Source organism: Ostrinia nubilalis, chromosome 9 (assembly GCF_963855985.1).
Source record: "Ostrinia nubilalis chromosome 9, ilOstNubi1.1, whole genome shotgun sequence".
NCBI lineage: Eukaryota > Metazoa > Arthropoda > Insecta > Lepidoptera > Crambidae > Ostrinia > Ostrinia nubilalis.
This window is the reverse complement of record NC_087096.1, coordinates 2,831,393-2,845,677: the sequence shown is the minus strand read 5'-3', so window position 1 is coordinate 2,845,677 and position 14,285 is coordinate 2,831,393. Positions and strand designations below refer to the sequence as shown.

The 14,285-nt window shown below is 35.2% G+C and overlaps 4 protein-coding genes across 4 annotated transcripts; 2 read left to right on the top strand and 2 right to left on the bottom strand.

The window, feature by feature from the left end:
• Positions 1–2,492: 2,492 nt before the first annotated feature.
• Positions 2,493–4,191, bottom strand: LOC135074400 (uncharacterized). The gene is made up of 4 exons (XM_063968678.1): positions 3,624–4,191; positions 3,328–3,446; positions 2,949–3,103; positions 2,493–2,743 (listed from the first exon to the last, which is right to left on the bottom strand). Exons 1-4 carry the CDS (start codon positions 3,757–3,759, stop codon positions 2,572–2,574), a joined length of 582 nt encoding a protein of 193 aa, XP_063824748.1. The 5' UTR covers positions 3,760–4,191; the 3' UTR covers positions 2,493–2,571.
• A 117-nt stretch (positions 4,192–4,308) lies between these two features.
• Positions 4,309–7,196, top strand: LOC135074397 (leucine-rich repeat protein SHOC-2-like). The gene is made up of 3 exons (XM_063968674.1): positions 4,309–5,635; positions 5,714–5,814; positions 5,976–7,196. The coding sequence occupies exons 1-3, from the start codon at positions 4,557–4,559 to the stop codon at positions 6,245–6,247; spliced, it is 1,452 nt and encodes a 483-aa protein (XP_063824744.1). The 5' UTR covers positions 4,309–4,556; the 3' UTR covers positions 6,248–7,196.
• On the bottom strand, positions 7,131–8,164 carry LOC135074399 (nucleoside-triphosphatase THEP1). The gene is made up of 4 exons (XM_063968677.1): positions 7,991–8,164; positions 7,667–7,920; positions 7,380–7,580; positions 7,131–7,256 (listed from the first exon to the last, which is right to left on the bottom strand). Exons 1-4 carry the CDS (start codon positions 8,028–8,030, stop codon positions 7,143–7,145), a joined length of 609 nt encoding a protein of 202 aa, XP_063824747.1. The 5' UTR covers positions 8,031–8,164; the 3' UTR covers positions 7,131–7,142.
• A 2,464-nt stretch (positions 8,165–10,628) lies between these two features.
• LOC135074398 (probable enoyl-CoA hydratase, mitochondrial) lies at positions 10,629–14,250 on the top strand. Its single transcript, XM_063968676.1, has 6 exons — positions 10,629–10,859; positions 12,002–12,178; positions 12,521–12,669; positions 13,103–13,307; positions 13,614–13,801; positions 14,057–14,250. The coding sequence occupies exons 1-6, from the start codon at positions 10,751–10,753 to the stop codon at positions 14,120–14,122; spliced, it is 894 nt and encodes a 297-aa protein (XP_063824746.1). The 5' UTR covers positions 10,629–10,750; the 3' UTR covers positions 14,123–14,250.
• The last annotated feature ends 35 nt before the right edge of the window (positions 14,251–14,285 follow it).

Here is a 14,285-nt window from a genome sequence, read left to right as displayed (position 1 = left end):
TTGGAAAAACAACATTTTCCAGTGTTGCCATAGTACTTTGAAAGATTTGGTCAAAACATGTAAAAAATGGAAATAACGACTAGAGATGAAACGGATAGTTGTTTGGCCGGATACCGGATACCGGATATCCGGCCAGCTGCTAGGCCGGATAGCCGGATATCCGGCGGCCGGATAGTTGGCCCATTGTCTCGTTGCATGTCGTGACAAGTTTAGCGCCGCACAGGTGCTTCGAACGCGATCAGTGGGTCTATTAGTAGACTAGACTAGTCACACTTTTCGAAAATAGAATCCGTCCGAATAGAATGTCAGATTTTGCCACTAGTCTAGGGGGCAGATCAATTCGGGTGATTTCGGTTGCTATAGCGAGTGTGTGATTGAATAGCGAAAATTAAATTTGTTTACTTGCTGCGTAATCTGACTGAACTGCATGTCACCAGACCATCAGTGAAAAAAAGATAGCCTTTTTTTTATTTGGCAATATTTCGACATTAACAGATGTTTACTATTTATGTATTCGTCATTAGAGTGATTAGCCCAGAAAAAGAAATTAGTTTTTTGAAAGGCTTTTTTGTAACTTTTTGAACCTTAAATAAAAGCCGTCATTATTATAAGCCATTTCATTGATATTCACCTCAAAGATTAATGTATTTCATTTTATTAATAGGAAAATGTCGTAGTTTTTTAATATCCGGTATCCGGCCGGATAGTAAATATAGGCCGGATATCCGCGGCCTACCGGATAGTTACCGGATATCCGTTTCATCTCTAATAACGACTTTTGGTCCAAAATTTGGATGACGCCTCCTGCAAATAGGTCAAACTAATGACATTTGACTATTTTTATCTCGATTACCTGGCAACACTGGCAGTTACGGGGCCACAAAATTTTGGGACTTGGGTGGTTTTAAGGAATTGTTCCACGGGAATGGTTTAAGTTAGAAAAAAAAGACACCCATGTCGAAAAAAATACTTTTCCCCGTAGCTGCCAGTGTTGCCAGGTGATCGAGATGAAAAGGGTCAAATGTCATTTGTACGACCCTTTTGCAGGAGGCGTCATCCAAATTTTTGACCGGAAGTCGTTATTTCCACTTTCGACATTTTTGGACCAAATCTCCCAAAGCATGGCAACACTGGAGAAATTTCTTCACCCAAGCGACACCTCTTGACAAGACACACAAACGCCTCATACAACTCGTCTTTCCCAAATGTTGCCAACTACTCGAAAAATGTCACCTTTCAGTTTTAATTTTACTTTACAAAATTCGACAACCGTCATTCAGGACTGATTTTTCGCAGGCAACCCTATACCACCGTGTTCATAATTAAATAATCTTTATTTTCATTTAAATTTGATTAAATTATCAGACCGGTGCAAAATGTTCTATCAATTTACCTGTTTATACCTGGCAACCCGAGAGTTATGACTGGAAAAGAATAGGCAACCTAACGTTTGCATATTCTATGGGCTTCATACTTTCGATTGGTATGGAGTTTGTTTAATAGTCAAACCGATGAAATATTTATAAAAAAATCTTTTTTAAATTATTAATTAATCATATCCTGGACTGAAATTTATTAGGCAACCCTTAAGCAATATAATTATTGACATGTTAAATTAAATATACCTACCTAAAATATGTTTCATCAAATAAGCATCTCGGTGAAGGTCGTTGTATAGCGGGATCTTAGACTATACGTCAACAACAATTTTCATATCATGTTAATTTCGGCAGAATAGCCGTTCCTCTGTGATTGAGCATTCTTAATAAAATTGCCTCCACCTTCGGCTTGGTCATGATTTTCTGTAGATGAGATGCAGGTCAAGAGTTTTGCCGTTATTGTGGATGAAAAAGAAATTATGTAGGTATTAAGAATACGTTTTTCTTAACTTAATTATCTACTTTAAATTCTTAACTTTTAAAGACTGTGATTTCCCATGAAGCTTCGATTGCTAGATGAAACATTTTGTTTGTGCATTTATTTGGTTGTAATTTGTAGGTATTTTATCCAAAAAAGATACCTAGGTATCATTAAGTGCTTCACAGGGTACATTAAGTTGGTCCAAACTCCGAATGAGCCAAGTCAGACTATGACGGTTCATAAATTCTAGCACAGGGTGGTGTTCTCAGTTATTCACTATAGCAATAGTTCACTCTTACCACCACAGCGCACCTAAGCAAGAGAATTGTGTTTGGTATTTGATTTTGTACTTCCAAAATGAACGTCCCTTTTATAGCTCGATCCTAAACTTGTAAATGTTCAATTTCAAACAAATTCTGACTAGCTCTCGTTCTCACCACTGTGCAACTACTGTGTTCTTACTTAGCCAGGATTTACATCTTTATCATCAAAAAACTCAACCATCGAAGGCTAAGCTTACCCCAGAGGAAAATTTACTTTCGTCGGACCACTAACATATCTATCGCGTAGGTACCTACTAATAAAACGACACATAAATTATTTCAATTCATTTATTCTTATTATAATATGAAATGGTTCATGTTTTACACAAGGCTCCTTCAGTATTTTACTAAAAGACAACTATCGTCCACCCAAAACTAACTACTACGTCTATCTTTTATAGAACAGATTGCCTTCCCCGCCCCAAAGTCTTCTGCCGCCGTAGCCGATCAGCTCCTGTCGCAGCGAGTTGTACTTCTTGAAGAACAGCTTCTTAAGTATGCGTTTTCGTCGCTTGTCTTCCTTTAGGCATGACTCAAGTTTATCCATGCAGACGTCCTCCCTGAGAAAAAGTGAATGTTTTGAACTGAAGTATTTATTTTCCAAAATACGAGTATAAATTTACTTGACAACAGTGTAGTAACATCCTGAAAAGCTTATTAGATCCTTTGCTACAGCTACTTAGCACCATCAAACTTTTTAAAAACATCAAATTTTGTTTAATTCTGGCGCCCAACGTGGGACTGCTAGAATCACCACACACTCACTTGTAGTTCTGGTCAAACAGCAACTTGGAAGGCTCGGTCTTCGTGAACTTGTCTGGAAGACGAGACCCTGGGGGCATTTTCGCCAGCTCCTTCATAATTCCCATGATCGTGTTCTCCAGTTGAGCCAGTTTTGGCACCATGAGTCTTTTGATCACCTGAACGTAAAGTAACTTATTAGTACATACCTAGGTAGCCTAGGTAATATGACTTGCAGGGATTTATTTTATTTAACAGAACAATATCGGAACAAGCAGTACAATAAAGGATTAGTGAAAGAAACTGAACGCTGATTGATGATTAAATAAATTATTTTGGACCTTCATTTAAGAGGTCTATTTTGGTCATCAGTTAACATAGACTCAGCAATATTAAATTGTACCTTCCCACATCGATTCCCAGTTTTACAAGGTGTTCTAAACTTCCTACCCAGGTCCATAGTCGGCAGGTTCTGGATTTGGGTGATCACATTCGAAAATGTACCCACGGCTGTTTTTTGAGCTGGTAAAGAAAAGGAAGTGAGGTAAGAAGCATTGACAAAGTAGTCCACGTAATAGTACTTTACTAACTTATACATGCTTATACTCATAACATAATATTCTCCATCAGTTTATTTAACACACGACTTAAATAATTTAAGTACTTTAATACTTTAAATGTAATTTTTCTTTTACTCACCCATCTTATTCCTTCTCGTCTTCCCTACCCTAGCAATATCTGTCCTCTCATCAGAGTTTTTCCCTCCTTGTACTAATGGAACTACAATTACGAATATAAAAAAAGATTTTACCGCGAGATATTTTTTTAAATTCATAATTTCATTCGACGCAACACCCGACTAGAACGACTGTTGGTAATGAAAAGGAAGGAAGCCGAGGTTTCAAGGAATTATTTTCCAAACATCTACTTACTAACGACCATTAAAAAGTCGCTAGTGTAAGAATTATATCAGAAAGGGCGTGTTTTGTAAATACACTGAGCTACGGAATAACTGACGATAACGCGAAATCTTAAATTCAATTTTGCGCTTTATTGCCATAATCCACAAGTGCACATTTACGTGAAGTGATGCACAATGGGCCCTGTATGTACAGCTAGACGACAAAAATGAAATCTGACTGGTTAATTAAGTTAACTGTTAATAATGTTTTCATTCCCAGTTAAACTGTCTCTAAACAAAGTAACGCACAATGTTTTCGAGTCGCTTTCCTAACAGATTTTCAAACCTTCGCTCCGTGATTTTTTTAGTTTCGGAGTCATTTTTAAAGGCCAAGTGACACACAATCTGATTTGTGCAAGAGGGGCACCTCTTGCTTTAAAAAAAGGAATCAGGAAATGTCAGGTATTACGCTCAAAGACCTAATGCCCAACTACATGATGTACGAAAAAAAAAATTTACACCGCACAAAATTGACAGAAGTGACAAACGGTAAAATAAACATGTTTTGTTTTGTTTGGGACTGAATTTGGCATTTTATTTTTAGGTTATTTTTCTTTCTGATGTTATTTTTATAATTTCCTATTACTTTGTTTGTTGTTAAAATTTATCATTAGATTCAAAATTAACTTTTTAAAACACTGTGTAAACGTCCAAGGTTTCTAACGCTAAAAATGGAGACATCAGATGATGCTGACAAAAACAAGAAACCTTCCATCAATGGATTTACAAAAGAAATTAACGCAAGTGCGCTGATTTGGCCGGATCATATCACTTCAATTGATTTAAGCAACAAAAGCATGGTGACTGTGGAGGATTGTGTGAAATTCCCGCCAAATGTAGTCGATTTAAATTTGGCTTACAATGCATTGCGTGAGATTCCTTCTGCTGTACTCGGAATTGCGAAACTAAAGAATTTAGATATATCAAACAACAGTATTAAATATTTTGATGACACTCCTAGCTTCTGCCACTCTATAGAAACCCTTAAACTTGGGCATAATAGTTTAGAAGGACCTCCTTACTGGATCTGGACAGAAAATCCTAGAAATCTCACTCACCTAGACCTAAATTACAACATTGATATAACAGAATCATTTAAGAATGGTTACTTCGAAGAACTATTGCAGTACAAAACACCAGTTGTACATTTAATCATAAATAATTGTAGAATTGGAAAACATTTGGAGCTGCTCAGTACATTCTCTAAGGTTAAAGTATTGGAAATAGGTTCAGAGAAGTTAAGCCACTTGTTCACCAATCGTGTCCTAGAAGTGCCTTGCGGAGGACTCGAGAACTGCTGTGATTTAGAAAAGTTAAACTTAAGCAATACCCATCTTTATAATGTTGTTGCTAATGTAGATATGTTTGTTAGTTTAGTAGAAATAAATTTATCACAGAATTATATAAGTGGGTTACCAAATGAGTTTTGTAACTTACATAACTTGAAATACTGTATTTTATCATTCAATCAGATTTTATATTTGCCCGACGAGATGGGAAAACTCAAAAACCTTGTAGTACTCCTTGTTGACAGTAATGAGTTGTGTACTTTACCGGACAGCATAGTTGACTTGAAAAATTTAGAGGTTTTGGATATTTACAACAACTGCCTCTATGAAATTCCTGACGAGATAATGAAATTAGCAGAATTGGACTTGGCCCAAAATTATTTTGATGAGCCAGATGATGAAACTTATTTAGAAAAGAAAGAAAAATTAAGACTGAATATAGTAGACAGGTGTGATGGCAGGTATGAAGCTTATAAATAATATTTTAAACTTTTTATTAAATTATCCATGTATTAACTCCTGATTTTATTAATTTCTAGAAAGCTAGAACAAGCACTACCTGATAGTGAACATTCTTCAAACACCACGGACGATGAAGAATTAATACAACATCTGGAAAATATTTCCAAAAGTAAAAAAGGTAAAGATTTGATTGGTAATGCTTTAATGTATGAACCTATACCTGTAGCCTGAAAAAATAATTTACAACATTTTATCATTATCTTCACAGAAAATATAGTAAGAAACAACCCTCCAAGTTCTAATTGTATGTTTGATCATATGTTATCTTTATCTTCACAGAAAATATAGTCAGAAATGACCCTCCAAGTTCTCCAGAAGACTGGGACTCTGACGATTACTGGGTGCCACGGTTTTGTAGTGCCACTTCTCTGACACCACACGAAAAATGGATTGAGTTTGTCAGGAGAAAAATGGAGGCCGGAAACTTTTGCCCTGTGGATGCCCATCCTGTGTCCATCACTGAGAAAGTTAAGTATGAGAAACTGTGTAACCCTCAAATCGTGCAAGAAGTGATTGGACAATTTGATGACCTATCTGATGACGATAGTTAATGACTATAATGTTTTTAGTAATAAGCTTAGTATGACATTGAATTTGAAACTGTAAAGTTATATGTATATGTGTGTTGTTTGTTGCATATAAATGTTCCATTATTAATGCTATTGCCACACCAATGCAGTTTTTATGTATTTTGCATGTGTGCACAAGACTGCAATGTTGAGTATTTAGAGATATTAAAAACGATGTTGACAGATAATAATTCATTGTAATGCAGATTTTTTGTAAGCAAAGAACTCATTGATGCTGTAAACAATCCAGTAGACGGAGGAAAGTGATTGTTTGGTGTGACTATGCCACTGCAGCCAGTTTCTATGTGCCATAGAGCAAAGATTTCTATGGTATATTTTTGTCAAATAGTACAAAAATATCATCCAGGTCATATCCTGTATGGTGCTGCCTCGGTGAGTTCTTTGTCATTGACAAACCATATTATTATAGGTACTAAGATGCTATTGTGTTGTGATTAATAATTAGTTAAATCAGCTATAAAAAGCCATATTTTTGTGTTCAAACTATAACTTCGAATGCTAGAATAAGTTAGCATATTCAAGATATTTTTGTTATGAATATTTATAGTTGGAAAAGGGCCCAATTCCCAAATTTTCACTTTATCTACCTTCACAATCACAAACTGTGTGAGCTCTTATTATTCCTCTTTATTCACATATAAAAAACTCAATTCTCAATCCTATAAATAGTGAGTTTCCAGGATTAGGCCCCACCTACTAGAAAGGAAAGTTAAGATAACTTAGTAGGTACCTACTTTCAGAATACAGCCTTGAAGAAGAGTTTATTTTTCAATATATTGTTTACTCTCGTTATGTTTTTAATTGCATGATGTTATTATTTTCAAGACTAGTAAAAAAACAGGTACACACTCATATATCATTTATTTATAGACTGAATCTCTTTTGGGAATAAAAATAAGTTAAAATTAAATGTAATTTTCATTTCTTTTAAAATATCTTCATGAATTGTATTTCTGTTTTCTCTAGTTACCTGAAAAAATTGGAAAATATTTTACAGGCCTCAATAATATTTTCTTTAAATCCAATTAAATCTGCTTATCTGGAAAATAAGTCATGTTAACATTCAAAACATGTAGGTATTTTTAAAACTTACCATCCAAACCTTAGCATCTCTATTATCCCTAAGAGACTCAATAAGGAGATTGGTGCTTCTTGATGGTATAGTAGCCAGAACAATACAACTTGAACCTGGTTTGAATATTTCAAAAATTCTGGCTCTGAATGAGGCACTCATTAACTCCATTGTGCCTATCTCATCAATGACTAATAAGTGTGGCTGGGAATCGTCTTCAGGCTGTAAATAAACAATGAAAACTTAACGTAAGTAACTACTTTATCAGTGAGGAAAGACTACCTAACTACAATATTGAAATAGCTGACCTCTTTCAGTGAAGGTAGTGCAACATTCTCAAATTCTTCTACTCTCACTCCGTATTTCCCAACTTTGAACTTTACAGGGCCATTTCGGGAACAGTCTCGGGCTAGACACCCTCTGCGTCCGTCCAATGACACAACATCAAACCCCTCGCGAACGCCGGCTCGTCGCACTTCTTCGGTGTAGAAACCGCTCGTTTGTAAACCCATTTCGTTGACAAGAGAACACAGTTTTTTAGTTAATGTGGTCTTTCCCACGCCTGTAAATAAACCAACATTTAAAATATTTCTTAGAACAAAACCAAAATTCATTAAATCGAACGAACCTACCTGGATCGCCGGTAAGCATGAAATATTTAATTTTCGTCATATTATTTTAATTGTCGAAAAACAATATTATTACAATACCTCAATAATATAATTTAATATTTAAAACACCTGTTTTCAAGCAATTAGATTTGATAAAAATGCACAACTTTATTTTTGAAACCTATGTTGAAACCAGACCAGTAGGCCTAAGATGCGCGCATCGACAATGACATGATATGATAAGACAATTTTCGATCACGTAGATAATTTTATCATTTTCCCTAACATGGGACCATCGATAGAAAAGTCTATCGACCGCTATCGCGTGATAACCGAATTGTTGCCATATTAAGAAAAAATTGCGTTATTATGTTGGCCAACCTTGAAATATTTTAGCTCATTCGTTCAATCTCGTTCATTTCTGCTACTAATTCGGCTAAAAACACATATCTTAAAGCAGTGAGAACGTCATTAAAAAAAAGTTATGTTAATTTTGTTGACATTACATGACTGCTTGATTGTATTTGTTTGTGTTTTTAAAATTGTATTTTTATGTTTCCAGTCTTATTTTTAATATTTCTAAAGTACGGAAAATATCAAACGAAGAGATAACCAAGTTAAAGAAAAACAATGAAGAATTCCTAATCATACCGATAGTATTAAAGAATGAAGTCTTCAAAATTAACAGAATAACCGAACTCCACTACCTACCCCATAATGCGAGGTTTACAGTAATTATTCAACTTACATGAAGCAGTCAGAAAGTTTATTGAGATTTGAGAAATAACATACACTCATAAGTAGCAAAGTAAGTACCTAAAGTCTAAAATATTAGCTATACTCCGCAGATCTTGATTTTCATAAGTAACAGCACCGGAGAAAAGGAAAAATATCTTTATTCCTACAAATAAGCTTTCACCTTCTTTCCTATATTTATTTCACATAGTTCTTTCACCGTGTAATAATACTGTGATCAATATTTTGTATGTAAACTTAAAATACAAATAGGATTAAGTAAAGTTTCTATTTATGAACTGTTTATGTAATTGTAATATTTATAATTGTGTTTAAATAATATTCTTTCTTTTTTCAGACAGTGGATGAAGAAGTGTGGGATTATGAGTGATTATTTCATTCTAAAGCAGACATAATCAAGTCTTGCTCACTATCATGAAAATTTACAATAACAATCAGCAAGAAAAACTTCAAGGGTACTGGCTAGGCTATCCAATTCATGGAATTCTGTTTGTATTTGAAATTATAAATAGCTATTGTAAAACAAAAGTTTTCCAAATAAAGATTTTGTAAATAATGGTTGAATTATTTTGAAATTACACTGCAATAATGAATTTATTGCCTGCGTCCAGCGCCTTTCTGCTACCATTATGATGTCGTCGGTCCACCTTGTGGGTGGACGTCCCACGCTGCGTATTCCGGTACCCGGCCTCCACCCCAGAACCTTGCTGCCCCATCGGGCAACATGGAAAGCATTGGGGGAGGCCTAAGTTCAGCAGTGGACGTCCTATGGCTGAGATGATGATGAATTTATTATAATGGAATAAATTGTACAAAATTATCATCCTGTCACATTAAAGCCCTTAAAAAAGACCACATGGAGGAATTAGATTGATAGTAATGTGGAATGTATGTATGGTATCACCATCAAGTTATAAAATTAATAAAATTCATTTATTCTCATTGTTATTATAGCAAGTTTGATTACACATCCCACCCAATGCTAATTTCTGACAATGACCTTGCCACTGTTTGATGTAGACACAAAAAGCTCGGTCACCACATTCCGCCCCATTTTCAATAATTTTACAAGATTATGTACAGATTACAGTAGGTACTTAAATCAAACTAAACACTGTGGGGTATCTCACGACATTTGCAACTTAATATGTATTGTCTGATGTACTGTTGACTGCCTACCTAAGTAGGTAAGTAATGGTTATTTTACAAGGTAGGTAATGTAATAATTAATATGTGGGTGGGACTGTGGGAGCACTAAGATTTTGCAGCTAGCGATTATAAACTGTCTCAAGATTCGCCTCACACTGATAAACTCTTGAACTAGAACTCAATCTCCACCTAGAAGTAAAAGTATCACAAAGGTGCTAGATTCCTTTCTTTGAATTTTACTAGCCTCAAATTAGTCGTAAAATGTCATTTACCATTATAAATGATAAATAAATAGAGTTAAAGTAGCTTGCAAAAAAGTTAATCTCCTATCGTCTTGCTATCGTGGGCAAGGATCGAGGACGATAAAAACACCACATCCTATCCTATCGTGATGTCAAAATATGATATAGTTAGCGCTTCATGTTAGGGCTTGCCAGGTTTATCACAAAAAAAAAACACAAATCTATCACTATCACATTTTGACAGATGACATGATAATTTTCGGGGTGCCATGTTAGCGCCGGTAGATAAAACGATATAGTGACGTCAAAATCGATATAACGCCGCGATAGCAGTTTATCACGGCGCGCATCTTAGCCCTGCAGCTGATTTTTGTTTTGACAGTCGCTGACTGAAAAACTATAAGGTTTTCAGCTGATATCACTGGGTAATTGGGTCACTATCGATAAATATCATGTTACTTTATCGACTCTTTTGAAACACTAGATGGGACAGCCGACAGCCGGTATCTCTTTGACATTTGTTATCAACGACGAGTATCAAAGTTCATCCAACACTTTTGGAACAGCCACTTTGTTGAAGTTGCTTTTGTGAAAGGCAAAGTTTTATTGACTCTCGTCAAACTTCAATTTTAAAATGGCTTCGGTTGGTTCACTAACTCGTGTTTTGCTAGGGAAAAATGTTGTCAACACTAGCCGTGTGGCGACGCTCTCAAATACCGGTTTGGTTAAGTTCTACAGTGCTGGTGAGAATTTTAAGTACCTAATTAACAAGAGTAAATATCACATGGCTACCTAACGTTTAAGAATACATTAAACTAACATTTCAAGAGTAAGTTACATTCCATTCCATTCCAAGTCCAACTAATTTATTAAAACTTACTAATTAGGTGCTGTTGTTTTCATCTTTGTAACCTATCTCTACCAGAATGACTGTAATAAGTAACTAACTACCATAGAACTTTAGAAAAGTATGCACTAAAATTATATAATATCTACTAACAAAGAATTACCCACAACGCTACTAACTTCACCGAAGAATTTACCTTGAATTAAATTTGGTATCAAAGACCTATTGAACTGCTGATTCCTATGACCTTGAAGTAAACGTGGCCTGCATTGAAATTTTTACATAAAAGTGATCATAATTTAGCTATCATGAGTTAACCTGTGAAAAGTAACTTAATTTTAATAAGTTTCTAAATAAGTTTTTTTTTTCAAAGTGTTATGTATAATTTTATTAAGTCAGTTTACAAGTTGAATCATGATTAAATTAGCACTCTGAATTTGATTTTAAAAATGTTTAGAAATTATAAAATATCTTGCATGTCAGTTTTTCTACAAGATAACCTTGACTGCTTATTACAGTCACTTTAGAGACCCATATAGAAGAGAGAGATTAGGCTATCAAGTAAATATTTAGTGGGGGACCGCAGTTATCACTAGCTAGCGCAAAGATATAAATAAATAGGTAACTGATCACAAATGTGTGACATAACAAAATAAATTATTAGGTAACTATGATAAGGCAAATTACAAGTTTCAATCTTCGTTTAAAATTTTGTTATCTTATCATGTTTGCACGACTTTCGGTAGTAACTAACACCCGTCGTATCGTAATATTTTAAGTGATATTTTCGTGATCACGCTTAAAACACCTTTTCCATTACTTTTTAAGGCTTTGTTGAAGTATCTTTTTTATAAAAATAAGTAGACCTACCCACATAATAATATAATTTTATTAGTGCTATTTTTTTATTGGTGATAAAATAAGCACAGTCGCTTATCTAGACACGCGATAGCGTGTCAAGCCAAGTTTATATTATACCTGTATAATCATCATGATGGGGACTTTATCAATATTGATATTAAAATGATGTAATTTCAGCCCCGTCATACGAAAACATCAAGACTGAAGTAGTTGGTGCCAAGAAAAATGTAGGCATCGTCCAGCTGTACAGGCCCAAGGCCCTCAACGCACTCTGCAAGCCCCTTTTCCAGGAACTGGGTCAAGCCGTCAAGGCCTTCGATGCTGATGACTCAATCTCGGCCATTATTATCACAGGTTTGTTTCCAATATCTTAGTATCATTTTTTGAATAGAGCTAACTGCGCACCTCGCTGGCATGCGATTCTCCCTCCCATTCGCCCGCACACCTTCCCACATTCGCCCCGTCCGTACCAGAGCGTCGATGTGACGTCACGGCTGTCAGGTGCGCAGTTAACTCGACCGGGTAGTACACTTTAAATTGTATTTCTAAATTGAAATCCCATAAATTTGTTATTTTCAAACAGGGTTCTATTTGTACAGTCTCAAGAACTGATCCAATTCAAAATATATTTCGCTATCAAAAAGCTCCAATTTAAAAATAGGTATCCAAATATAACTTGACTTACAACATTTTCAGGTAATGAGAAAGCTTTTGCTGCTGGTGCTGACATCAAAGAGATGCAAAATAACACATACAGCTCAAACCAGAAAGCAGGGTTCCTGCAAGAGTGGGAAGACATCAGCAACTGTGGCAAGCCAATCATTGCTGCCGTCAATGGTTTCGCTGTAAGCAAAAATAATTCATTTATATAATTATTCTTAATTGACTTTAGTGTAAATATACATATTTACTATTATTTCAATATTGATTAGCTTTATTTCTTAACTGGTTTACATCACCGGATGTTACAACTGCGAACTCTATTGTCTGCTAACTTGAATATTGTAATATCATTTACAAAATAATATGACCTTGGCGATCTTTCTTTCAGCTCAGTAGCGTACTAAAGCGTACAATACCTATCAATCAATATGCTCATTTTCGTTCAATTTCCTTAATGTGCTCCTAGACGCCTTCAGCAAACTACGATATTATTGTATATTGAGTGCTTGATAAATGACTTCCCGAGATATCAAAAAAAAGTAGGATAAAATATAAACCATGTATGTGGAGTGTGAAAGTGAAACTTAATATACCAAACTGTATTTGTTCAATAAGCTTGGTGGAGGTTGCGAGCTCGCCATGCTCTGTGACATCATCTACGCCGGCGAGAAGGCCAAGTTTGGCCAGCCTGAGATCAACATCGGAACCATTCCCGGAGCTGGAGGCACCCAGCGTCTGCCAAGATACGTCGGCAAGTCTAAGGCTATGGAGATCGTTTTGACTGGCAACTTCATCGACGCCCATGAAGCTGAGAAAATGGGTAAGAGCATTTTTAACAACTTTAAAATTTTACTGTAGGTCAAAAATATTTGTAAAACTGCTTACTCTGCCACCAAAAGTGATATAATTATACAAAATAAAAAGAGCTCATATCGATCATAACTGATGCAAACTGACAAACTAAACATTGATTCCCTTTAATTCACAGTAAATTCTATGGATCATCAATAGTAATGATACTGAAATTTTAACAATCCGTATAATTAATACTTCCTACTCACATAGATATTATGTTATTAGTCGTATATAAGCACTTGTTAACGTTATTTATTTTATTTAACAAAAGGATTGGTGAGCCGCGTGTTCCCAGTGGACAAACTGTTAGAGGAAACAATCAAACTCGCTGAGAGGATCGGAACGCACTCGCCTCTGATCGTAAAGATGGCGAAACAAGCCGTCAACCAGGCCTATGAGACCAACCTCAAGGCTGGTCTTCAATATGAAAAGTCTATCTTCTATGGCACCTTCGCTACTGTAAGTATTTCTTAAACCAATCGAGATTTGTACGTCATTTTCACAGTTATTTTTACTCTTAAAAGTCCTGCTTAAAAGTAAAGTTCGGTACTTAACCGTAAATTAAAATAAATCATGTCCCTCATAAAAATATTTCTGAAGGAATTCGTTCGTTCGTTTCAGCCAATTGACGTCCAGTGCTAGATAAAAGCTTCCCCAAGGAAAGAAGCAATAATTTATTATTACAAAAGTAATTAATTATTATCTTGTTTACAGGCTGATCGCAAGGAAGGTATGACTGCATTTATCGAAAAGAGAGCGCCCAACTTCAAGAACGAATAAATGGTACATTATATAAATTTTATTATATTTTTTGTGCTGCATAGATTTAAGCAAAAGTGCAATCAGGTTTGTCCCACTTTTATATTGTTAAAAAAAATGTTATACAGAATGAAAGTTTATTTTCGAAATATTTGTATTATTTACTCCTGACATTTCATAATAT